General features: G+C 43.1%; 1 protein-coding gene across 2 annotated transcripts; it reads right to left on the reverse strand.

Moving 5' to 3' along the window:
- Positions 1-16,663: 16,663 nt before the first annotated feature.
- Positions 16,664-25,854, reverse strand: NPY (neuropeptide Y). Of its 2 annotated transcripts, XM_066195655.1 has the most exons (5): positions 25,734-25,854; positions 25,345-25,532; positions 20,079-20,159; positions 19,893-19,931; positions 16,664-16,954 (listed from the first exon to the last, which is right to left on the reverse strand). In XM_066195655.1, exons 2-5 carry the CDS (start codon positions 25,530-25,532, stop codon positions 16,930-16,932), a joined length of 333 nt encoding a protein of 110 aa, XP_066051752.1. In that variant the 5' UTR covers positions 25,734-25,854; the 3' UTR covers positions 16,664-16,929. The 2 variants fall into 2 exon arrangements, with proteins under 2 accessions (XP_066051752.1, XP_066051761.1); XM_066195664.1 differs by lacking the exon at positions 19,893-19,931 and having other exon boundaries at positions 25,734-25,837.
- Between the last annotated feature and the right edge of the window lie 500 nt (positions 25,855-26,354).

Raw genomic sequence — 26,354 nt, forward strand, 5'->3', positions numbered from 1 at the left:
TTCCAATCAGAAATGTTTACAAATTGATGAACTTTCTCTGGTGTAAAAGTTTGTTACTCCTAATTAGATGTGCCTTGAAAAAGAACGCCAAAACAAAGCTTAGGGTGGTAATAACACAGTAGGTACTCACAAGGATCGACATAATTGCCTCTCTAAAGCTGGAATGACAGAGCTGTGTGCCATTTTCTGCTCCTCTGCATCCAGCATGCACAGGGAGATGCTCCATCAGATGTCCAGTCAGGAGCCAGGCATGATCATATGCACCCGTGTGTTGCAGAACATCAGGTCTGCACCAGAAACATCACAGGGCTGCAGAAACCACAGATCATGAGTGCAGTGCTGTTCTGAGAGGTCCCTGGGAGAAGAGTCCAAGGGTGGACCTTGGACTGCCATGAATGAAGCAGTGGTCACAATGAGGGCAAGGAAAGGAAGGGGAGGATGCAGAAGCTCAGGGAAAAGTCATGGCACAGAGGGTGGAGAGGGCTTTCCCAAGTACCTCTGGTGCCCTGATCGGCATGTTGAACTCAACCAAGATCTCATCTGTAGTGCCTGAGCTGGTTTCAGGACAGGGCCTGTGTACTGTGATCATCCCCCTTTGCCAGAGTTCCCCAGAGCTACGAAGCAGCAGGCAGTGGCTCTACTCACAGCAAGCCCTGTGACCCCGGAGGGAGTTTCCTTCTGCTCCAGACTCCTCTGTCTCCTGCAGAGCTCCAGTTTCTCCTTCAGATGTTACCCTCATCAGGACACCTTGTCCTCCAGGCCATGGCCTGGGGAGGTGAACTACCCCTTGCACAGAGTGCATGCTACACAGGCAGCAGCCTCCATCCTTGGGACATTCACTGAGTCTTTGCTGGCTGGGTACAGGGCACACCTGGCAGTGCTGCACAGCTCTGTGGGGCTCTCAGAAGGCAAGGGGACAGGGTCACAACTGGGGAGTGTGGTCTTCAGAGGGGCAGATGAGAGCTGAGGGGACGAGCCATAGCAGCCAGTGGCAGCCAAGATCAGAGAAGCCTGTGCTGAGCTGCTTGGGTTCAGATGACTGTGGGGAGCATGGCTACCATGGACATATGTACCTCTCAGCCAAGAGCAGACTGCCTGCATGTTTGCATCCAAGTAAGAACCTAGGAATTTGGTGACAAAGACTGTACAGAGGAACTGACTGTCTCTGGCAGCCATCACATCTGCACCATTGGTTCCTGATGTTGCCGCCTGCTCCTCTCCTGTGCTCTTGGAGCTCAGCAGCCCCCTCACTCCCAGCAGACATGGCACACTGCCCCTCCATTTGCCCAGGCTCTGCCACACCTCAGGCTCTGCCTTGCTCTTCAGAGAGGCATGGGGAGAAGTCTGTCATCACTGGTCTCTTTCAAAATACTCTTGGCAATTTTGGGTATTGAGAGGAGCCTGCAGGAGGCAAATCTCAAGTCAGATGGGTTTCTTAATGAACTCTTATGTGGCTTTAGTAAGGCACTTCTGGGAAGAACTGATTAGACGTAGTAACTCAATTTCAAATACTAAGATTAGACAATGATCTAAAGATAGCTATAGTAACATGGCTCTGTGGCATATCAAAGTTAAGTAAGGCAGAAAGGATATTTTTGTTAAAAATCAATATTATGACAAAGTGGTTAACCATAAAGAGACTGACAAAAAACTGTACAGCTCTAGGATGCAGCGAAGGGGTTGGTAATCTGATTCCCTTCAGGGAGAAGGGAACAGAGTGATTAAATGATCTTTGAAAATATTAAGATCTATGGTCTGACTTCCTAGAATAATGTGATTAATACTTCTTCCTATTTATTAGGAATACCCTCTTCGTCTTCCCCCACCACCTGAAAACCCCAGATACTCAATTATTTAAACCTGAAACATATAAAAAGGAATTTAAGAAACTACACCTAAGGGGGGGAGGGAGGGAGGGAAGGAAGGAAGGAAGGAAGGAAGGAAGGAAGGAAGGAAGGAAGGAAGGAAGGAAGGAAGATTTGTGAATTGCAGCACTGCTGAAATCAGGCCACTTTAGCTTTTCTCCAGAACTGCTGAATATTCTTCCCATTGCTTTCTGCTGCCAGACAAAACCTCCTCTCTTGCACCTAGGGGAGGGGAATGGCAGCAGTTGGCTGCTTATTCTAAAGCAAGCAAGAGAAGAAGCAAGATTGCAAGACCAAACAGAAGCAAAAGCATATGCCCATGAAATGCCAACAAAATATTTACATGCATGCAAGTGTTTGTGTGCCTGGGTACAGGTACAGGTGTATATGCAGCAAATGCTTGGACACCTGTACATCTACACACACAGAGCACAGTTAAACAATCAGTACTGGATGCAAAATTCAGATGCCAAAGGATGCTATGCAGTTCTATATTTGGTCAAGTTATGTGATGCCCATAAATCTCATGATTTTCCTTACCACACCTTGGGAAATACAGCTTCCTCCAAAATGATATTTCTGGGTTTGTGAACACTCTTTCTTGTAGTATGACTAATGGTTTTATTAGCACAAATAAGCTAGGTTTTCTTTTTGTTGTACTCTGATCAATATGTGGTCATCTGTGTTTGCAGCCTTCTAGCTTGGTTTCATCTTGTGTTTGTTCACTCTAGTGGAAGGAATATATAGTCATACATGCATATAATCCCTTCTTCACTATGGGCTTTTGACACGTGTGTACAGCAATGTTAAGGGTTGTTACCCAGTGTGTTTACTTAGATTCATTCAATTGTTTTCAGACTACTACATCTCTGACAGCCTGTGTTGCTGCAAACCCCTCTGTTGTTTTTTGTTAGAGGGTGTTTTTTTTATTTGTTTTGGGGTTTGTTTGTTTTTATTTTTTTCTTGGTTTTTGTGTGTATTTTGTTTGTTTATTTGTTTGGTTGATTTTTGTGGGCTTTTTGGTTTGTTTTTTTTTTTTTTTTTTGGTTGGTTGGTTGATTTTCTGTTTTGTTTGGGTTTGGTTTGTGGTTTTTTCATTTTGTTTTGTGGGTTTTTTTGTTTATTTGTTTGGGGTTTTGCGGGGAAGGGTGGGGTTTCTTTGTGGAAAATTTGTACAGCTTAATGAGAACAAATCCTTCCAGAGTGCTTCTGCTCCAGTCAGAAAGGAGCGACTACTTACGGACAGCTGAACAATTGCTGTGCCCGAAGTGGTATCTCAGTGGGTGCATGGTTACCACCTTTGTGCACGTTCATCCCTATGCAAGGAGGCTGCTGTGTTTTCCATGGGCTGCACAAGCATAAACACACAGCCAGACCATTGCTGCAGGGGGTCTGACAGGCTGCAAGCCCACTCCCTGCTTTACCTCACTGCAGCGTGATCATCTATCCCGCCCTTGCCACGAGATTTAGCTCAAATAGCACAAACTGTGGGAAGCAGCTTGCCCCAGTTCTGTCAAGGACACTGGGGAACCTGCTCTGTAGAGACGCTGAGTTTCTTGATTGTGCTATCAGCACACACCCAGATTTCGGGAGATATAAGTAGTGATTTGGGGATAGATTTGATTGAAAACATGCTGATTTTGGTTTAGGTCAGATATTCATGATGGGAAATAAGAATGCTTTAAATAAAAAGGAGACTGTCTACAGGGGAGACTGCAGTACAGTAAGTCAGAACCAAATCACACATGAAGGCTTGTTTAACAGAGTGAAACTGAGCTGTAAAGCCAGTGCTGGGCTGTGATGCACACTGCTTTTATCAAAAAAAAGAAAAAAAAAGAAAAAAAAAGTCTTTTTTGTTTGATACTTCAGCTTTCATTTCTTCATATTTGTTTCTTCCATCTTCCAGTTTTTTCCTTCCTTTTCACCATTTTCCCCACAGTGGCTCACTGACAGGAGAAGTGCTGTGCCAATTATCTAATAAAAATCTGGCAGAAAGTCAATCACACTCAATGTGTGACATTTAGAAAAAATCTGAATTATGATTGAAAAGTCAGGAATCTGGTTATCCCAATAACGATAAAATAGCAGACTTCATTTGTTAACACTCTCGGATTCAGGAGGGAGTGGGAAAGAACATGAGGGTGATTTGAGTAACTGCAATTATCCAAATATATTTATAAAAGACAGATCCTTTTTTCCACACCACCCACCTGTAAGACAGTATATCTTGAGCTCAGCTTGTCAGTACCCACAGAGTCACTGCTGACAGTGCAGATTACACCTGTGGAACTCAGAACTGTTTCAAAGAATTCTGCTTGAAGAACCAAAATCACTGGTGTAACTCACTACTAGGTGCCTGGCATACACTGTTGAGTAGGAGGCAACCCAGTGTTTCCAGGGAGCGTCTGTGCCACGATGGGCACCAGGGGGAAGGTGGGGCTTCTTCCAAAAAACATTGCACACTCAGGTATTCCATCACAGATTGTTATTTGTACTTGCACAATACTTCAAGCACAAACACAGCTTAAACAGACCCAAAGGATGTGTTCAAATGGTGCAACTGCCAGCCATCACAGCTTCCTGGTGCTAAACAGGTCTTATGTCCCCATCACCTCTGGGTGAACCTGAGTGCAGGGCTTCCCTAAAAGAACCCTGTTTGAATTCCGGCCAGGGAAGTGTGAACCCTCCTCCACCCCTCTGAAACACTTACCCCACCACATCTGGCAAAACATGGCCCCAGGCATCAAGACGGCAGTCTTGAAGTCAGTGGAAATACATATGGTGCTCATGGATGCTGATGGCCCACCCAGTGCAGTGGAGGGGCTCCCCCCTTTGCTTATGGCACAGCTCTAGCACTGGGACTGACAGAAACTTCTCTGCAAAGTGTAGAGCTGTCAGAAACAGACAGCTCAGTGACCACATTTTTCAATCTTAACTTGCAAGTGAAAAGAAACATTAATTGTCTGTTTATGTCATCTCCTCCTACAGCTGACTGATGCAGAATACAGCTTAAGGTGGCATTAAAATGTAAGGTGGGTGTTATAATTTGCCTGAAGTACTTTGGCAGTTTTTAGGTTTTGTTCCAGAAATTAGCTAAAGATTGCCATCCTATCAATGTCCTTGTACGTCACCTACATCCTCTGCCATTCAGTATGGGAGCGCACAGCCCCATGATTTACAAGCATTTTCAGCAATGACAATGCTTAGTACATGATGTTCATTGTTTTGCATTAAAAGCATACCAGAGGTGTGTACATATCAGTCTGGTACTCTGCAAACCTCAGAGCCAAGTTCTGCCTCAGGTTCACCAATGCCTTCCACCCCCAGCCCACTTTTTTCCCTGTGGGAGCTGTGCATAAGCAGTCATGCTCAGGATGCACGGGCTAGTGCCCTCCACTCCTTTCTGGAAGTAGATTTCCAAACTCCTATTTAAAAACGCAGAAACTTGCTTGATGTTCCTTAAACACTCATGTTTCTGGCCTCTTGGCTTAACCTGTTTAGTAGGAACATGACATCTCACTGCGTTTTTTGGCCCAGCACTGCTGGGTACTTTGCAACCTCAGAACAGCTCTTTAAGAGCCCAAGGATGACCCTGCCTCTCCTGCAGCACTCAGGTGCTCCGGCTGAGTGCCCAAAGCTGCACATGCCTCGGTGAGTGAGGAAGGTACAAAAGAGCAGCTTGCAGCAAACCAAATGCAAGAGTGATCTTTTCCCGCCCATGAATCACCAAGTCCTGCCAGTGCTCGCACAAAGGAAACAGCTGCAGCCGCAAATCAGGCAACTTAATAGGTCATTGCACTCTCCAAGTATTTCCCTTCAAGCTTTTCTCTAAACAATAAAGAAGAAATGCCTGATCACATTCTCTTCATTAAGGACCAAGTGGGTAAATCTGCCAAAATATGCCATCAACTCCCTGGCTGGTGAGGAGTAACATCTAGATCCTGTTAACATCACTTACGGTAATATCACCACCAAAACTGTTCAGGTTTGTGAACTGGCTGCTTTTACAAGCAGACAACAAGAAACGGGGAGGTTGCAAAAATCCTACCTCATGCAAGCGTAGAAAATATTACATCTAATTATCTCAGTGGCAATAGATACACCACAGTGTACCCAGAAGGAGGGGGAGTGTTTTGCCCTGAGAACCACCTGGGGTGGCCCAGGGCAGCACTGACGGGTGGTGCTGTGCCAGCTGAACTGGCACTGATGGGCTGCATTTATTGTACCTACCCTGAAGCTGTGTAAAATTTACTTTTGGCTCCCTGCTAGGCTGCCTTTCACCGTTTCACTGCTGGGCTGGGAGCCATATTGGCTTTGACAGTTCCCTGGCAAACAAGCTGCAGGACTGTGGTCTATCTCTAAGCAATTCCCACTCCAGAAAATGCCATACTGTCTCCTTGTTTAATAGGATCATAGAATGTTTGGGGTTGAAAGGGACTTTAAGGTCATCTACTTCCAACTCCCCCTGCCATGGGCCAGGGTACCTTCCATTAGGTCAGGTAGCTCCAAGATCCATCCAGCCCTGCCTTGAATACTCCACAGCTTCTCTGGGCAACCTATTCCAGTGCCTCACCACCCTCATGGTGAAGAATTTCTTCCTTATATCTAATCCAACCCCAAATTCAGTGTAAAGCCATTCCCCCTTGTCCCATCCCTATGTGCCCTTGTAAAAAGTCCCGTTCCAGCTCTAACATAGCCTGCCCGTTCAGTACTGGAAGGTGCTATATGTTCTCCCTGGAGCCTTCTCCTCCCCTCTCAGCCTGTCTTCGTAGCTCCAGCCCACTGATCATCCTCATGGGCTCCTCTGGACTTGGTCCAGCAGATCCGTGTCCTTCTTGCGCTGGGCCCCTGGAGAAGTACACAGCACTCCATGTGGGGTTCCATGAGAATGGAGCAGAGGGGCAGAATGACTTGCCATGCTCAGCTGGTCACATTGCTTCTGATGCAGCCCAGGACACATCAGGCTCTCTGGCTGCCAGTGCACATCACTGGCTCCTGTTGAGCTTCTTGACCACCAAGACCCCCAAGTCATTTTCCCCAGAGCTGATCTTAATCCATTCTTTACCCAGGCTGTACTTGTGCTTGGGATTTCCCCAGCTCAGGTGCAGAACCTTGTACTTGGTCTTGTTGGATTTTATGAGGGTTTTTTTGCACAGCCCCAACTCTCAAGCCTGTCAAGGTCTCTTGAGTGTGCCATCTCTTCCCTCCAGTGAGTCGACTGCACCACAGAGGTCAGTGTCATCAGCAAACCTGCTGAAGGTGACCTCAGACTCACTGTCCCTGTTGCTGACAGAGATGTTGAACAGTGATGGTCCCTGAGGAACATTGCTCATCACCATGCTCCTCTGAAATCCCCCTTCTTCTGCAGCCCCTGGAGGATCAGGCCAACCAGGGACTGAGGAGTGAAACAGAAATTTCCATCCCCCTTCATACACACTCTCCTCTGCCTGCTTGTGCCCTTCATACTCCCATTTGTGCTCAGGACCCCACAGGGCAGAGGAGCTCTTTCCTCCACTGAGCAAGATGCAGTTTTTGGGCACTGAGCAGAGCAGGGCCAGCCTTTGGTCGACACAAAAGTGTGTTCAACTGCCGTAGTAAAAGTGTAAAAGAAGAAAACATCAATGTGTAAGTGAAATTCCAGTCCATAATTTCTAAGACTGGCAGTCCTAAGAGGTTCTTCCCAAGAAAACCTAAATCTACTACATGTCAGGGGGAGTTTTTAAATACAAGTCTCAGGTATCCTGTTACTGAAACCTTTAGGTTGCAAAGGACATCTCCACAGCATACAGTGCAGTTTCATACCCATTATGGTCCAGCAGAATGCTGAATATTTGAGGGCATGTAAAGTTATTATAAAGTGACTTTTACATGCCATTATGCCTGTCTTTCTGGAAGTATCTCTTCATCATGAAAATATTCCCTGCGCCATTTATATTATAACCTGGAGACAGGTCAGTTTTATGCTCTATTCTGAACTTTACTTTTTAAACCAGCAGTTATTATAGCAGAGATGGAAAGAAAGCCAGACTTTCTATTCACAGAATACACAGTAATAATGAAACTGCTTACCTAGACAGAGATAGAAATTGCTACAATGACACAAATGGTCAGCTGAATTTAGTTCTATGTCTTTAATAGCAGTCTATGCTGGATGGATTAAGAAAAAGGCATAAAAAGCCTGAGGTGTGCCAATATGTTTTCCTCTAGTCTATTCACTGAAAGATCCCTCTAGGATTTTATTCTTTTCTGTTGTTGTTCAAAATTATTTTAGTAACATAACAAACAAAAAAAGCACAAAAATCCAAGTATTTTGCATTATATCTTGTTAGCACATAGCCCAGCCATATGGGATCCACAGAAGAAAGAATGCTCTTTTCAGAGGACACCTACTGATTATCTGGGGTGCTGAGGTGCTTTCCAGTGCAGCTTTTCTGGTGATGTTTGCTTCTGCGCTGTGGGTCACGATAGTTCAAAAAAATCCAAGACCCAAAATGTGAGCAGTTGGTATTACCATTACTGACAAACCAGTGGGATTCAGCAGCAGTCCCTGTTTGGATGCTGAATGTCTGGGCTGAGCCATTCTGGTGAGGTAAACTCTATGTGCATTTTTGTCTCATGTGCTAGCATGGATTTGAGAAAGAAAAAATCTGGGGTCCTTTCTTTACAGCTGAGCAAACCTATACACAGGAAAGGGAGAAAGCAGAATAGAAACATCTGTCTTCCTACTCAGCACCCAAAAATCATGAATCACCTCCCTTTTCCCTCTTTCCCTATTCACTATGTAGAATTAAAACCCAAGGTATTTTAGCAAGCAGCAGGCCAGGTCTTTTTGCAAGGCTCTCCTGCCTGAGCATCTACATATGTTTCTGTTTCCTTCACATGCAGCTACAACTGTCCCTGCTGAGAAAGGAAAATGAAACAACTAATTAACTGGTGATGTTCTTCTGTTCCCATGATTTTCATAAATCCACATGAACATAGATGCAGGTGTTACCTGGGCACTGGTGCCCCAATCAAAGTTTAGGGAAGGACGAAGAAGGAGGGAGAAAAGGGCAGGCAAGGAGGCTGATGCCTGTTGCTGTCCCTACTAGTGACTTGGCAACCCCTTTAGAATGAAACCCAAGTTCACATTTAGTCTGATTTCATCTTTGATCATTGCTGACTCTCTTTCCATGAATTATTCCCCCTTTGAGTTTACACAGCCAAAAAGATGTATGTTCCCCAAAAATCACAGGACATAATTGTTTCCTAGAATAATTTTCTACCTGCCTCTAATCTCCTGTGGGGTTCTGCTCATGAGGTTTCCTCAGCCAGCACAGCTGCTGGCAGAGATGGGCCATGTGTTGTATTAAAACTCAAAGCACCTTTGCTGGCCCCCAAAACTGTCTTCACTCTGAATTTCAAAGAGTTGCTAGCAACCTGCATTAATCAAAGTTATCCCTGTACCTTTGCAGTGCCAGGTGTCTGAAATGTGCAATTCCCACAATGAGATTAAGCCAAAATCTTGCTAAAACAGTAAGGTACTCACCTTACTTTGATCCAGTCCGACAGCAAGCTGATTCTCTGCTAGGTCTGGCAACCATCACAACCCAGCATTCACCTTATGAGTCACTTCTCACCATAGTGAAAAGAGGAAAACACAAGTTCCTAATTGCTGCTTGATATACCACACAGATCTCCATTCACCCAAGATTTATGTTAAAATCTTCTACAACTACTTAAAAAAATTCAATTTGGTTTAATTCAATGTCAACCAATTAATTTCTGATATTTCCAAATGACAATTTTCTATGTGATTTTGCTTTTCCTCGCATTATATAATTAGATTACCTAATGGGAATTGTCATAACACTGCATTTTTGACAGAGATGTCTGAGCAGAGCTCTCAAAGAAGAGGTGCAACTTGGAGAGGGGATTACAATACCAGGGAAAAGCTCACCCTATTGCACTATATGTGGATTAAGGTACTTCAAGTTTAAAATAACACGTCTTTAGCACAGAAGCCTATGTGGCTGGCAAAGCCAACCCCCCTTACTTCTAAGTAACGTTAAAAGAGCTAAAAAAGCAGAAGAGAAATACATATTTTTCCGTATGAAAACTGCTTTCTTTCTTGGCAGGCGTGTGACAATGAACAGGGGCAGCGGAGTGCTGGATAAATGCAGTCAGTGCCTGTAAGCTAGAGTTGCTTGGATAATAGCTATCCGAGTGATGAAGAAATGAGAAACATCAATCTAAGGTACCTTAACTACATTTTAAACTAGATATATACCTGTAGACCCTCAGGTACACTTGAAGAGGAAGAACTTGTAATTTTGCACATTTGGCTGTTGTGCTGTAAGGTAGCAGATATTTCTCTCTACAGCTTGGCCTGGGGACAGCCAATGTCCCTTTGAAAGCTTTATAATTTGGGATAGGTTCTCTATGAAATGGTATCCAGGACAAAAAGAGTGTTAGCAGTCTAAGGAGAGAGGAGGATGACATGGTGATATCAACTGAGTGCTTGGAGTAAGTGAAAGAAACATGCTTAAGAACATTTAAATATGGCAGCACATTGTCTCAGCCCATTTCCTTGACAGAACATTAGGCTGAACCTATTTTTTGTCACAGGCGATTTTCAGGAGGGTTGAGCTTCTTGTTTTTTTAAAGAAGATGGTAAATCAGATCTGATATATGAAATGAAAAATTACTTCTTCCCACTTAAACGGAGCTTATTATTAATACCCAGGTCTGAGTCAGAGAGCAGGAAATATATTTTAATCCTCTAAGGCTATTGTGACAGTCACGATGAGCACTGAAGCACAGACACCGTGACGTGTGCCGAGCTGCGGTGGGCCTGGGCATCACCATCAGTTTGCCTGTGGAGAAATGTAAAATGTACTGCTGGCTAAGACAGATAACACAGCCAATTTAAGATGTGGTTTTAAGCAGCTCCAAATGCATTTCATCTTTTAAAGGCAGATTCAAGTTAAGGCCCTGGTGTAGCAACATAAAGCTTCATGTCAAAAGTCAATAATTTTCTGATTGCTGATTTGAAACAAATGACTGCTGAAGCAAACAAATAATATCAAAGTTTAAATGTTTCAAATGTGAATGCATTAAAAGCAAGTCAACATTTCTGATTGATCTGATTATTTAACTTTAACTCTTCCTCCTTAGAAAAAGCTGACCATTACAAAATGTGTTCGAACCTCTGAACTATTAATATTCAATTGATAAAAGTTATTTTCTGGTTTAGGTGACTTAATTAAAATCCAGTTTCAAGGCTTATAATGCAACTGAACAAGTACTGGAGCAATTGTTTAAAAATATAAATCTTTGCCACTACTGATGGAACAGGATTTGGAAAAAGTGTGTGGAAAGACAGTATTTTCAACTGACTTCAATGGGGGTGATAGCTGAACCACAGTAATCATCAGAACCATGGCAGAATGAATGAATGAGTGGGTATAGTCAAGAAAATCATCCCTGGCAGAATAGTCCGTATCATAAATGCAGAACATTAAATTGCAATCCTTTTCTTCCACATGAAAGAAAGTGAAACAACAACAGAATGTAAAAAGATGCTTTTCAAAGGAAAAGAAGCTTGAAAATGGGAAGAAATTTGTTACTGTGAGGGTGGTGAGACACTGGAACAGATAGCCCAGAGAAGGTATGGAAGCCCTATCCTTGTCACTCTTCAAGGCCAGACTGGATGAGGTTCTGAGCAAACTGGTCTAGTGGAAAGTGTCCCTGCCTGTGGCAGGGGAGTTGGAACTAAGTGATTTTTAAGGTCCCTTCCAACCCAAACCATTCTATAATTCTATGAAAACAGAACGTAAAAACTTGTGGGAAAACTAGTAGGAAAGATCTATTAAAGAGCCTGTCGCTTTTTTAGCACACAGTCAGCTAAACCCTCATTCTTAATTGATACAAACATATTTATTTGACAAAGAGCATTTCACACTCTTGTACCTCTGGGAGAGGCTGCCAATTTAGAGCTTACCAGGAAAGTTGCTGTGGGAAGGCTGTTACAGCTGTGTTCAGTATTAGTCACCATCACCTCTGTCTGCAAGGGCACCTCATGGCTCTCCTGCTCCCTTCAATTCTGCTTCTTCAAAGGTGGAATGACTCCCGACACATTTCCAGAGAACTTAGACACCTTGAGACTCACACTTGCAGGGCCTTGGCAGCCCACAGCCCAGGACCTTCTATTGAATGCACAAGAAAATGAGATAAAGAAAGAAGTCTGAAATCTTCTGAGCTGGGTGTTCATTACAGGCAGGTGGGAGCTGCTTGTAGCTAAATATAGCTTGGAAGTTCTCTGGGCCTGGCAAAGACTGGGTCATTAGAGAAAAGCAAATAAATGAGATAAGAAAGAGCTTAGCAAACACACATATTAACTGGAAACAAGATAATATTGCACTACTTGTTTTATAGCACAATCTCAATTGCTGTAATCCAAGAGTCTACAAGGGCAAGGCTGCAGGTGCAGTAGGACCACTATAACTTACTAACCATTTTATTTATGAGCCTGAGTTTCCTCCCACTTTCTTTCTTTCTTTGCACATGGATGGAATACCTCTGTAGTCTAGATTTATTTTTTATTATGGTCTTACAGACTGGAACACAATGAGTTCCATATCTGGAACCTCCAGGTGCTGCTGTAATACAGATAAATAAATGACTGATAACAATACAGCCAGATAACTAAAATATACTGACCTGATAACAAATTACTGCATTAGTTAGGCAATTTCCACACAGTTACACTTTCTTACTCAGGGTACTAACCCACCAAAACAAAGCAAGAGTAGTTTTTTTTCCATTACTGTGTGTTATATTGCGTTTAGTTTGCATTTAGTTTTCTACCTTCACTGAAATCCATCTGGAAACCTTCTGTTTTCTTTACTGAACTCAGTGCTTGTCACACCTGGAGTACTGTGTTCAATTCTGGTTCCTGCTGTACAAGAAAAGATGTGGACAAGCTGGGGAGGCCCAGAGCAGCACCACAAAGGTGATCAAAGGACTGGACAGCCTGACAAATGAGGACAGGCTGAGACAAAAGGGTTGGTTGTTGGTTCACCCTTGAGAAAAGGCAGCTTTTGAGGACCTTATCACTATGCTCCAGTATTTAAAGTGCGGCTATGAAGAAGAGGGAGACTCTCCTTTTACAAGCAGTCACAAGAAAGCGACGAGGGATAATGGGTACAAGTTACTCTTGGGGAGATTCTGATTGGACACAAGAGGAGAAATTTTCAAAATAAAAATCAGACACTCATTTTTACAAGGAGAAGAATCTCCACAGGGAAGTGGGGGATTGCCCAATGTTGGATATTTGTGAGATTCAGCTGGACAGGCCGCTGGACCATCTTGTCTAAACTGTGCTTTTGCCAAGAAAATATGATCAGGTGATCTTTGAAGTTCCCTTCCAACCTGGTACTCTATGATTTTGTGATTGATTCTGCTGTTTTGTTGTTTGTTTGTTTTTAATGTTTGTTGGCTTTTAATGGCTAATGGTGATGAGGTGATAACACATGGGTGGCAATGGGGAAAAAGGTCCGGTGCTGGATTTATACAGGCATCCCTGAAGGTCATGTGGCCAGGCAAAACATGTAATCCCATGGGAAACACAGACCAATGGTCAGTTCAGCTTAAAAACATCCCTCCCACATACACCAAGTGCTCCTGGGCACCTCACCGTAAGCACCAGAGCAAGGGGCCAGCAGAGCACCAGAAGATTACACAAATCACTATGGAAAACACCTGACACTGCACCTGAAACTTGGTATTTATTTGTCAGCTACCAGGTAAATCCCACCTCAGCCCAACACAATGCCATGTTTGGGCAGCATTGCCCACACTGGGGTACCATGGTGGAAGGTCTTTTTAGCACAGAGAATTTCAGGGCTGAAAGCATTGCAGTGAGCTAGGTTTGTAGGGATGGAGAGAGAAGAAGATAATTTCCTGTCCTGGAAGAGAAGATAGGTGGGATCATCTTGATCTCCTCTTTGGTTAAACCAAAGTTGGGCATAACTGTGATGTATTTTACAGAAATTGCCAAAGGTAAAGGTGGATAGTCTTTTACATGTTTGATACCTGTTTATGTACATTTCTCATGATTTCAAATGCACAATAAATAAAGGAGAAAATAATATTACCTACTTTTATGGTTATTACTTCTTGTTTTTCCTGGTGCCTCCTCAGATTCTAACATAAATTTCAGCCTTTGTTTTAGAAACAAGGCAATGTTTCTCATGGTTAGAGAGATAAAGATGAAAAACTTAACCCTGAAGTCAAAATACAGAAGTAATGCCAAAAAACCCTGGTATTTATCTTCATTTCACAGCTCATTTTTTAAGTCTATGCTCTGATTTGGAGAGCTGATACAGTATTTTCAGTGTCCTGGCCTGTCAAGAATGGTATATGAAACACACAAGGAAGCTAAGAACTAAGCACACTGGAATTTTATGGCAATGTTGTGTTTGCCCCAGAGAACAAAGGAAGATTTTGGAAAGAAAATAATATCATAGAGTGTACAAATAAATATTGTGTGAGTGCTTTGCCTTGCTTCTGTCTTTGAGAGCTCATGAGGTAATAGTTTTTCTATACAGATGAGTATTCTCGAAGTTCAGGAAAACTCAGGTAATTGAGTAGAACAACTCAGCACAAGTGTTTAACATGCACTAATTCTTTAACTCTCTTTTTCTCCCCTAAGGTACATTTGTAATGATAGTACAAGCAACATAAGATTAGCTTATCATTTCCATCATTACCGACACTGCAATTTACATGGTCATTAGTATGTATAGAGAAATAATAAAAATTAGCAGGAATTAAAGATACTGTGTATCATATACCTCAATAACTTTCAATTTTCCTTTTAATAATTACTCAAAGCAGAGTACTCTGTGGAATCTGCCGCAGCAGGCCCTGGCCTGAGACTGAAGAGCACTCCAGCAACTGGTGGCCATCCTGAAGTCCCTCTGAACATTACTGCCCACTGCCGTGGGTGACAAGGGTAAACGCTGTGTCTTGGGTTACAATGAAAAGGTGTAACCAAAGTATGTATTCTATGACCATCTCTGTAAGCTGTTAAAACAGGTGGGGCAGTGTTCTTTAGCTCTTCCATGACTCATCCCTGATAGCTCCCTCTGAGGGCTATCTCCTCTAATGGGCCACCAAGGTCTCTCTCTACATCATCCCATTGTGAGATGCTCCGCCCAGCGGGAGGAACCAAGCATTCCTATCTGGATATGATCTGAGGCTTGGAACACCACAGGAACACTACCACTGGATTCCCAGAGGGCAAGACCTCAATACCTACCACTGGACCTCCAGAGAAAGATCAGATCTTTCTACTGGATCATAGCTTCGACAAAACCATATCCATCACTGCGAGGGGACTGTAGCCACTATTTAATCAGACTGCTACCATCACAGGGTGTCAGGTCATATTCTGACTCTGCCAGTTCAAGTCAGTGTTTCTGTACTATTGCCTTTATCTTAATTTTCCTATTAAATTGTAGTTCTGACTTGGAATTTCCCACTGCTTTGTTTTCGAACTAGTACACACTGGGGGCCCCAATCATTTTTGTGACTCTAGATTGCTCTTAATCATCACAATTCCACATGTAGCACTATAGAACCATCACCAAGTCTGTAAGTTAATGTGTCGCTGCTGAAAGCTAAGTTTGCTGATTCCAGTGACACCTGAGTGTTTTATGCAATGGAAAACTATGTTGTGCTTTGCTGAAGACAGTGTGACCACAAAAGCTGACCAGTCCTGCTGAGCTGGTAACACTTTGCAAACATGTTTATAGAAACCTGAACTTGGTTGCACTGATGCATCTCTCCTGGGCCCAACAGCCATGTGAAAAGTATTTGAAAAGTGGGAAGGACATCTAAATAGATTAAACCTTCACGCTGATTCTTTTCCAATTTGGAACTTTTTAATGTTCTTTATTATGCATTGTTTAGTCACAGTGTGCAAAGAAAAGAAGTGCTGCATCAGGAACCAGGGACCAGCATTTGTGTCATGCACAGTCTGGGTCCTGACCATACAGCAAGACACACATCTCTGAATCAGAACCACTTAAGAACAAGCGGAAGGTGCTGCCATTCTTATAATACTTTGAGTAAAAACGTCAAGTGTGTCTAAAACCCCCATTAGGCTAGTGACTGAATTTATAAAATCGAAAAATAAGAAAATGTAAACCTGAAGATAGTTTGCCTTGTCCGTGTTCTGTGGATCTCCTTATGGTACAAACAGAAACCTTTAATAACTCCAAATGAGAGAGGCCTGGAGGGCAAGTAGCCCAAGGGTTGGGATTTATCACTCTGTTCCTTTACAAGGCCTTAAGCAATGTTAGATGTCTCTTTTCTGGCACAAATAATTGCAGTCTTGCCTTGGTTTATGAGTTACTTTACATGTTATTTTCTGCTATTTTGCATATTGCCAAAACAAAGATGTTACATCTGTTTCATTTAAAATTACTGGTTCAGGCTTACAGCCAAGCACCAAACCAGTTTCAAGGAGTTAGCAGAATTAAGCAGTGCATTAATTCATTTGCATTTCAAAAATCCCATTAACTTTATTACATTTACCAATGTAAGCACTAAATAAGTTTTTGGGATGGCCATTCTGAAAAATCACCTCTCAGAACAGTGCTTTCCTAAGTTATGCAGTCTGTGATAAATTATTTTAAACAGTTTTGAACTAAGTTTGAGGGCACAATAAATGATGTCTTTATCTTACTTTGCACAGTAATTACTGTAATAACTGTAACACCATTGTTGTCCACACTACTTCACACTACAGGGAAGTTATAATTCAGTTTTAATAGTTTAAAACAATGCTTTCTTATACCAATGACATGGCTGTTTGTTTTCATTTAGTGTGTTACATTTTGGAATGCACAAATAATTTATTTAAATAAAGGCATATACAAATATGACGAAGGAGAGAAACTCTACAGAATTCGGTACAATGGCTGCATGCACTGGGGAGAACGCTATGATTTGCTTCAGAGGTGTGGAGTAGGAACTGAAAACTAGGAAAAGTTTTGAAGGTGTGCTGAAAATCCCATCACCACATCGAAGGGTCTTCAAACCTGCAACACATACCATGAATTAAAAAAACACATTATTAAACATATTAAAGACCCCTCTGAAAAATTCAATGTTAAAACTGCCTAAAATGTTCATTAATAGCAGCAATGAGAAATACATATGCGTATTTGCAGTTGAAGATTGTACATATGACTCCAACAAAAACAGATGCATTATTAATAGCCAAAAGTCTACAATTTGGTACCAGAACTTGCCTGTACATCCTGCTACCCAGGTGCCAAATTTTACATGGTAGAGCTACAAAGCTGCATTACACCATTAAACAGCACCTAGTGAAATTAAGCTAGAAAAGTATATGTTGAAATACAAATTTCTTAAAGATATATTTTTCACTCTAACTCAGGAGTAAACAACTTCCAAAGAGAACTCACTGAACCAAACAAAATCACATCATGCTGTAAGAACCTTCAAAAACCCCAAGTTCAAAGCCACCATCCTGAAATATTATTGTAGTATTCCACTGCTCAATATCAAGCATTTGAAATGTATTGAAAGGGGTGCTGAAGGCACCCCTTTCTGAATTTTATCCAGAGATCCTCTGCTAGTAAACAGATGTTTTGTCTACACAGGAGGAAAGGTAACAAGTAGGAGAACATGGAAAACGACCAGGAGAAATGCATTTGCCATAATTTTTCCCATCTAGAAGTAACACATCAAGTCTTGATTAAATCTAATCTGCCTCCACTGGAGAGACACGGACACCTTACAGGGCAACTGAGACCCTGCCCATTTTAGGAAGGAAAGCTCATTCTGGAGTTACCCATCCCTCTGATTGACTGCACAGGCAACCTAGACAAACACTAATTTTTAGAGGCAGCATCAGGAAACATACATCCTATTACTGAGTTTTAAACATTTTCTCATCACTCCACAAGACAGACAAAATCCGAAACATGCCATATCACACATTTCTGTCATAAGAACTTACTTGTACTCACATCAAGGCACCTACTTTTCTTTAACTTCCTATTTTGTAATCAGTTTCTAAAAGAATCTCTCTAAACTTTTTTCCTATTGTCAGACATACACCCAGACTACAACATCCTTTGGAGCGTATTTTAGTCAGCAAAAGTGAAATGTCAAACCAGGCCTGTCAAGCTGAATACAATTAAGTTATTTATCATTATCTCAGTGTTTAGTTACAAAGTTCAGTTCCGGAGAACTCATGAGGTATCTCTCTTGGTCACTGATTCACTGAGTGCAAATTACATCTGCTCCATAACCAGCTTTCTTGTGAAACTATTTCTAACACATTTACTTAATTTGAGATCGGAATTCATTCAGCCTGGCTTCCTCCAGGAGGAAGGCTTGGGCAGCTGTGCTGTGTGTCCAGCTGTCTGACCCTGTGTGCCTCTCCTAACTTTCCCCCCTGCTTTCACACCCTTGGGACAGTTTCAACCAAGTCAGGGAGAGGTACACCGGTTTTAGAGATATTTAGCTCCCAATGTGCCATGAAAACAGGACTGGATAGAAAGAAAATTTAATTGTGTCCTCCCATGGAGGAAAAAGTTGGAGTGGGATTCAGAAACCATACAGAGTTTTATCCTAGAAAACATATCCATAGGAAACTAGGCATCATTGTTCCCAGTACTCCCATAACTGTCACCGATGAGTGAAAAATACCATACTCAGTTTAAACTGCTGTTACAGGGGGTATGAAATAAAAATCTGCTTCTCATCAATTCTTGATCTTAACTGCAGACTAGTTGGTTATTTTGCTCATGAATTTTTGCTCCCTGGTGTGTTATAAATAGCATTATTGAAACAATAATAATAATCATAAAGTTTTGTGATGAAGGGGTGAAAATTACAAAGACTATTAGACTATTAGGGAGATATATTAGAGAGTATGGGTACTAACTACCCTGTGTGTTGCCTCAAATTCAAGACAGTGGAAATCTCCCATTATGTGGGGGCTCTCCCTTGTCATTACCAAACACAAAATAGTCGAATACATTTCACTGCACTCCATGCAGTTTTTCAGATAAGCATCTGCAGAGAAAATTGCATCCCCACAGCTGTGGTTAGTCATCAAACCATCAGACAATGCTCTCCCTGTACGCAGAACTGCAGGTCTCACGGGCAACCTCCCTGGATGGCAGTAGGAATTTTGGGTCACCTTTCAGTGTCATGATCATGCCCTAAATTCAATGCTGCAGCCTATTATGTTTAAGTACTCAACTAGTCTAGTTGAGCCTTTGCAGAGCACTTGTTTATAGACTTCTGAGTAGACAACTGCATAAAACATTTATCTCTGCAGTAGAAGCATTGCTAGCAAACTTCAGACAATCAGTAAAGGTGTAAACTGAGCTCATTCTTGCTGGATTGTGAGTAAAATCAGGATTTTCCTTCATGAGCCAAAACTCCACTTGCATCTCACCTTTTCAACATACTTACTTTTCAGCTGTGTAAATTGCAGTCACTACTACAGAATCTTACATTATGGCTTAAGTGTCATTACCTAACTAGATAAATACATTATGTACATTTGGAACCCCTGTGTTGTTTGAAACACCACTGTTACTTTAGCCAAGTTCAAATGGAAATATAAATGCCTTTTTCCCCTTTGTAAAATATTAGATTAAAAAACAGTGTGAAATACTGTATTTTAAAGACAAGTCACCACTGTGCATTTGTGTATGACTTAATGTAGGTGCGTATTTACCACTTATACATCTTTAGAGGAAAAATTTAAACTTGTGTGAGCAGAGCAGCAAATGAGTTGGAATACATCATCTTTGGAGCTCTAATAAGTAAGGAATCATCATCAGACATCAGAATACAATTCTACATAAAAATGCCCATAATGGGGTAAGTGTTGTGGGAGTGCTTCCCTTCTTCTCAATACAATTGGTACATACAGTACCAAAGGTATGGTCTGCTCCCAAAATCAGGAAATGAGTTTGGACTATATCATACCTGGTAAGGCACTTCTTGCATTCATAGATGGTGCTATCTCTTTAAAAAAAAAAAAAAAAAGTAAATAAAGATCTTTTGTTTTAAGGACATGATTAACCAGCTGTTGGTGACATGTTTTCTCCCGATAAAAAATATTTATCTATAACAAATGAGACTGTTAAATCCAAATGAGCTCTTCATACATACCTGGATCTAGGAATGTTTTCTGTGCTTTCCCTCAACAAGAGGTCTGAGATCAGTGTATCTGGACTTGATCTCTTTCCATATCTGAGGAAAAAATTTTAGAAGTTATATTTTTGTAAATGTCACTTTTTACAAAGACTGAGCACAGAACCATTAGTGATTTTTTAAAGAAAAAAAAATTGAGCAGACATAAATACCACTTTCCAGCAAGAATTTTAATTTGGCTTAGCCATGTCGGCAAATGTTAATTCTTATTTTATTTCCATATTTTTCTACATTTTTTCCATAATTATTTTACATTATCGTATTGAGAAACTCTGAATATTTTTAAATATGATGTCTGCTCCTGGATATTCTAGGATCTTGCACCTTACTGATGAGAGCATGGAGAAAGGGAAGAGGCTGTGCATGTTGTAAGTTCCAAGCATGTCGTTCTTGCCTGCAAACCTAGTTCCATCATCCCATGAACTTTCTCATTGGTTTAGATTATACTTATCCTTCATCAGAAATTTTTAAAAAAATCAGATTTTTTAAGATAGCCAGCACATTTGGGGCTGCCCAACACAAAATAGCACATTAGTTTGCAAACGCTGAGCTATCCCAAGGTACTCATCTTGAACTATGTGGCTATGAGAATGAAAACTTGCTCTTTCAGAGTTCTCTTTCAACTAGATGGGATATCAGGGGCTACCTTTGTCTGATATTTACACAGCAGCTGGCTTTCTCTTTGCCTTTTTTTTTTTTTAATCCTGAATACAGTACATCACTCAACAGTTAAAAGTACTGCAATTTCCATTACTTGGGAAGGAATTCGATCTTTTCCTGGGGAAACAGAACTGGCAATGAGAAGCCTGCTTGACAGGCATTTCATCACTACAAGGATTCAGTAGCCTAAGAGCGATAACTATGAGCAAATGCTCCCTTGGTTGAAAAGAATTTATATCACAGTTTAACTTGTGTATGCAATTTCATACTGAATCACAAAGTACATTAGCAGCTTTTGTGAATGCTGCTTGAGTGAAATTCTGATTTCATAAAAATCAAAGGTGTGGTTAAGGACTTAACATTTTATCCATTTCTATCATGATGTTTCTTCAGTGGACCCCAGTGATTCCAGTGATTTAAATTAGCAAAAAAAAGCCCCAAACCCAAACCTTCCCAACCTACACTCAAAAAACTAACGGTTTTAACTGTTGACTGCATAACTTCCTTAAAAGTGGAAACATATCTCACTTTTCAATACTTTTCTTCAACCCTTTGTATTTTTGCTTTAATCCTTTTAGTACATCACCTGTGCTCCAGAAAGACAAAGCATCAGTTTCAGAAAGTTAAATTTCTTAATCTGAACTGACTGAAAACAGGTATTTGAAAAGAACCAGGCAGACACAGTAAAATGCTATTACAATCGTGAAATCAGGCATGATGCTGAATCAAATACCGTTACACTCCAACACCACAAAGGGATTTCTTTCTTTCTAGTTCCCTGCTCCAATTAATGTGGATGTGACCTAGACTTCAACTGAGGAGGAAGCTAATTTTCTGTTATATTAAAGAAACTGATTCAACAAATCAAAACTTGCTCTAGCAGCTCACACTTGGACAAAACTCCCACTAATCTCTCAGCAAGTTTTGCCTGAATAAGAAATAGGTAGCAACCACTTGGAATGCAGAGATCCACTCAAATAATGAGGACTCAAATCCACTCAAATAATAGCTTGGGGAAATATATTTTATATGAGTTCCTTCAGCATCTTGGCTACTCCATGCCACTACCTGTGCTGGATGGACCCATCACGTCCTCACACAGCAAAGCTGCACACAAGGTGTTCACTGACTGCACCAGAGAACATCCATTCTTCCTGTGTCATTCTCCTGTCTAGTCTGTCATTTTGCCCCTGCTACCGACTTACGAAACTGGAGTCACAGACCACAGTCTATCTCTTTTTCCTGATGCAAATGCCTTGAGATGTCTTTGCTCCAGCTGCTTCATGCCTTGCTCCTTGCTCTGAGATACAAGTTTATCAAAAATCGTGGCTGTTTTAAAAGACTTAGAAATACCATAATTCCAAGCCAGGTGAAAACACTTGGTTCAATTTTATACCCCATTTGAGACATCAAGGCCTACTTTGAGGCATGCAGATAAGCCACAGGTCCAGCTGAAGTCAAAGACATTTAAGGAGTAAACATACTTATTCTGAATAAGTACACAGTATGTCAAGGCTCAGCAAAATCTCAAAGCTTTCTATGGAAACTCGGGTATTAGGACTCAAATCCCATCAATGCCCAAAGCTGGCAACACCTGCTGAGTCATCTCAGAAGCATCTGTGGGTCTGATTCAGAAAACTGTCAAGAAATCTGCTCCCTTGCTCATTAAAGGGTGTTGACATGAAGCAGGAGCAGCAGCACTGTCCAAGCCATACACACTTTAATGTACTCTCTGCCCTGCCTATAGTTCAAGCCATTTCCAGCAGGAATGGCTTGACTGCTTTGCTACAGCACAGAAGAGCCACAGATCCATGGAGAAGCTGCAAGTGACAAGGAAAGAAAATAGTTTGCTAGCAACAGGGAGCAGCAAGTAGCGGGAGGAGGACAAGTGATTCAAGTAAAGATGGACTATGAATAAAGCCTCCTGAAGTGTGGTAGAGAGGTATGAGGCAAGGACCACAGGACAGTTCAGGAAATGAAGGTGGATCTAATCCAAAAACACACAGACATCTGTAGAGCAGGAATCAGCATCTGTGCTGGGCTCTCTTTTAGGTTATAAAGACCTGCAACATAAGGAACAAGGAATCTCATCAGAAACTAGAAGCCTGAAACAGGTCTCATGATCTGCACCATACAAGCACCTCTTTACCTCAGGTAACCTCAAAGAGGTTTTAAAGCTGACAGGCACTGGTGTCTAAAGCTGAGATGGATCTGAAAAAGAATTTCAAGGGAGAGGGGGAAGGAGCAAACAGACAGATGGACAAGGTCTAAATACAAGAAGAGAAGGATGGTCTGGAAGAAAGAAGGTCATGGAGCTCAGGTAAAGACCCTGTGGGCCACAGTAGCTCAGAGGGGAATGGCACTCAAATGCTTGTGTCAGGCCAGAAGCAGAAGGCAGAAAGATGAGCCAGGATGGGAAGGAGTGTTGGGGGCTCCTGGAATTCATAATCACAAAAACACCAAGCAAGGCAGGGCAAGATGAACCTGAGGAAAAAAACCCACATCAATCTCCTCATCTCCTCCTTTGCCAATGTGTTTGTACTGCTTCACCTCACCAGCTACAGGCACCAGGTCGGATGAGATGCTGAGCACAGCTCATTCACCCACCCACAGAAGGAGCAGGGCAAGCCCCTGGACCTCATCTTCCCCGTCACAGGGCTCCCAAGCAGTATCATGCACAAAAAGCAGAGATAAAAATCTCTAAGAAGAGAGAAAACTTTGAGCATGTCTGCTGAAATAGACCAATCATTCTTAGACCGGTCTCAAATGGTTTAAAAGTTTTCAATTCATTTTGCAGGTGATTGCATCACTGCCAAAACAGAAAACCTCCAGGAGCTCAGTTAAGCTATCCAAATGGAGGTGGCAGTTGCTTTAATCTGGACTGTTAATTCACCACAATGGAAACAGCACACCTTTCTGGTTTTTTAGTTAACCTGTGCAGTCAACTTTTAAATGTGTATCACAATGTTGCCATTCTAGTGCTTTTTTCTGCCAACTTTCTTGTAATTCCAGGTCAACTCTGTTCCGTTAAATACAAGGGTGGATAGAAAATACGATGAAAATCTAAAGAACAAAATTTAAATTTTATCCATCAGAAACAGTAACTATTTCAGTTCATTTCAGGCCCCAAATCCACACAGAAGAATGAAACTTGTTTCAGTGTCTGGGTTGTGTACTTACAACTCATAAAATCTGGATAAAAGCTACACAGTCAAAATTAAAGCTAGCACACAGGGCACGTACCAGAAGTGAAGGCTGAACAGAAAAAGGGTCGTTTGGTTTGGTTTGGATTTGGGATTTTTTTCTTTTTAAATATGACTTGGCTTTGGACAGGAGCCACCTTTGAAATGGGAGATGAAAGAAAGAAAAGAAGGGATGAGACACCAGCCTGGAGATCCTATCGAATGCAAGAGAAAACAGCAGCAGTGGCAGAATTTGAGGATTGGATTATTTCAGCAGTAATTTAGACAAAAGGTTATCTGAGCACAGACTGCCACACAGAAGCATGCCTCACACATGAACCAGTTGTGAATATTGCTTTAAAAGTTCAGGACTGAAGAACTGTATTTCTATCAACCCCTTAATCCGTCTTGTGCTGTTAGTGCTCTGGCAGACAATGTTATGGGCTTGCTGGGAAAGCTCTCAGTTACATGATAGCCACTCTTCTAATTTAATTCTTCAGACTTCTAGGGGGATAAATGAAAGCCTAATTTTAGACCTCTCATCTGGTTTTGATACTAAACAAATAGATAAATATGTCAAAGCTCTTCTGGGTCACACACTGTCGTGGGACCACAGCGGAAACTTGTATCAATCACACAGTCTAACTGGACAGATAATTTTTATCAAAGAAGATGAATTTTTATAATAACTTGGCCTTTTTTTTCAGATTGAGCCTTTACCTGTACTTTAACAAGCAAGGTCAATCCAGAAAGGCAGTTTAGGGTCAGGCAGGCTTGGGTTCACACTTTTTCAGATTGAGCTTGAGTTCTTGATCTTGAGAGAGGTTTTTGTTAGGACTAGTGGGATTTTTGGCACTCGCAGGTGCATGAAGTAGCCTACAAACCACAAAGCATCTGGACTACTACATCTCCACAATGGGCACTTTTTCTCACCAAAATATTCCCTGGACTCAGTGGTAGTAACAGAAGTGGGAAACTGCTCCTAGTGTCCTGTCTCGCTCTCGCCAGCTCCCAGGTTAGTTATCTTTCCCTTTTGGGGGGCCCTCCCTATGCACGCTGCCCTGTTCACGCTCCCGCCTGCCAGCCTGTCTGTGCCACAGCTAGAAGAGGCTGAGAGAGCAGATGCCGCATTAACACCCCCGCCCCTTCGACCAACTTGAGTGGTGGAAATTCAGCTCCGGACCCGTCGGCAACTCAGGGTTTCACGGGCATTGTTTTCTAAACGGAATCTGTGCATCACGTCTTTCTCCATGTCCTTAGGGAAAGCAACGAGAGACACCCAGTGTGAGGGGGCACCCCACCTCCCTCCCCTGAGCCTCGCCAAGGAAAAAATCAGCCCGAGGAGCGGGAAAGGGAGATGCCTGCCGTCCCGCTCTGCCTACCTCTGCCTGGTGATGAGGTTGATGTAGTGCCTCAGCGCCGAGTAGTATCTGGCCATGTCCTCTGCGGGGGCGTCCTCGCCGGGGCTGTCCGGTTTGGAGGGGTACGCCTCTGCCAGCGTCCCCAGGCAGACCAGCAGCGACAGGGCGAAAGTCAGCACCGACACCCACAGCCTCACGGTGCCCTGCATCTGCACGGCGGGGCGGGATGGACGAGAGCTGCCGTCAGCACCTGCCCCGACGGCGGGAGCGGCGCGGCCGCCCCAGTGCAGCCCCTCACCGGCCCGGACAGTCCCGCGTCGTCCCCGTCCCCATCCCCATTCTCATCTCTTCCCGTTCCCATCCCCATTCCCGCTATCCCCCTCCCGTGCCCGCCCCGTCCCGGCACTCACGGCGGCGGCTGCAGCGGAGCGGCTCTCGGCTGGGCTTGGCGCGTCTGCCCGTGCGTCGGGGCTCCCGAGTGCGGGGCTCCGCGCCTCGCCGAGGTGCTTTAAGGCTTCCCCGGCACGCAGGAGGGGCCTCGGGCGATCACGCCTCGCCGGCTCCGATCCCCCCCGCCCCGCTCCGCCTGCCCCTGCCCCGGGAGGGGCACGGCGACCGCGGCCGGGCGGGGCCGGGCGGCACCGAGCGGGCGGGCACTGCCGAACCCCGCCGCGGCCCCGCACCGCCCCCGCCGCCCCGGGAACCCCACCCTCGGGACGTGCTCCCGGGATCTGCATCCTTCCCCGAGTGTCCCGGACCGGCCGTGGGAGCCTGGCTGTCTGTGCCTGTGGAGCCGCCGTGCTGCCCGTGCCCGAGTTCCCCGGGAAAGGGAGCTCTGGGGAGCGAGCTGGCCCCGAAGCAATGGCACTGGAGGGGCCCCAAGCTTGAGCTTTTTAACAGTGCTGCTGTCGGGCATTAAGCCAAGAAAGCAGGTTTGGGACAACCAAAAGTACCAAATCAGTGCCACAGGCTCAGACATCACGCCCAGTAAATGGGTAAATTAGAGACACACACAATGGTTTGTGTTGGAA

Source organism: Chamaea fasciata, unplaced genomic scaffold (genome assembly GCF_029207755.1).
Source record: "Chamaea fasciata isolate MVZ Bird 193981 ecotype frontalis unplaced genomic scaffold, bChaFas1.0.hap1 SCAF_1, whole genome shotgun sequence".
In the NCBI taxonomy this organism is placed as follows: Eukaryota; Metazoa; Chordata; class Aves; order Passeriformes; family Sylviidae; genus Chamaea; species Chamaea fasciata.

Excerpts from the sequence above, each read along its gene's own strand:
- NPY (XM_066195655.1), bottom strand. The coding sequence starts at position 25,532 with ATGCAGGGCACCGTGAGGCTGTGGGTGTCGGTGCTGACTTTCGCCCTG. Across the intron at positions 19,932-20,078 it reads GAAAACATTCCTAGATCCAG|AGATAGCACCATCTATGAAT; the intron begins GTATGTATGAAG and ends TTTTTTTTAAAG. Across the intron at positions 16,955-19,892 it reads TGCAAGAAGTGCCTTACCAG|GTTTGAAGACCCTTCGATGT; the intron begins GTATGATATAGT and ends TATGTGTTGCAG.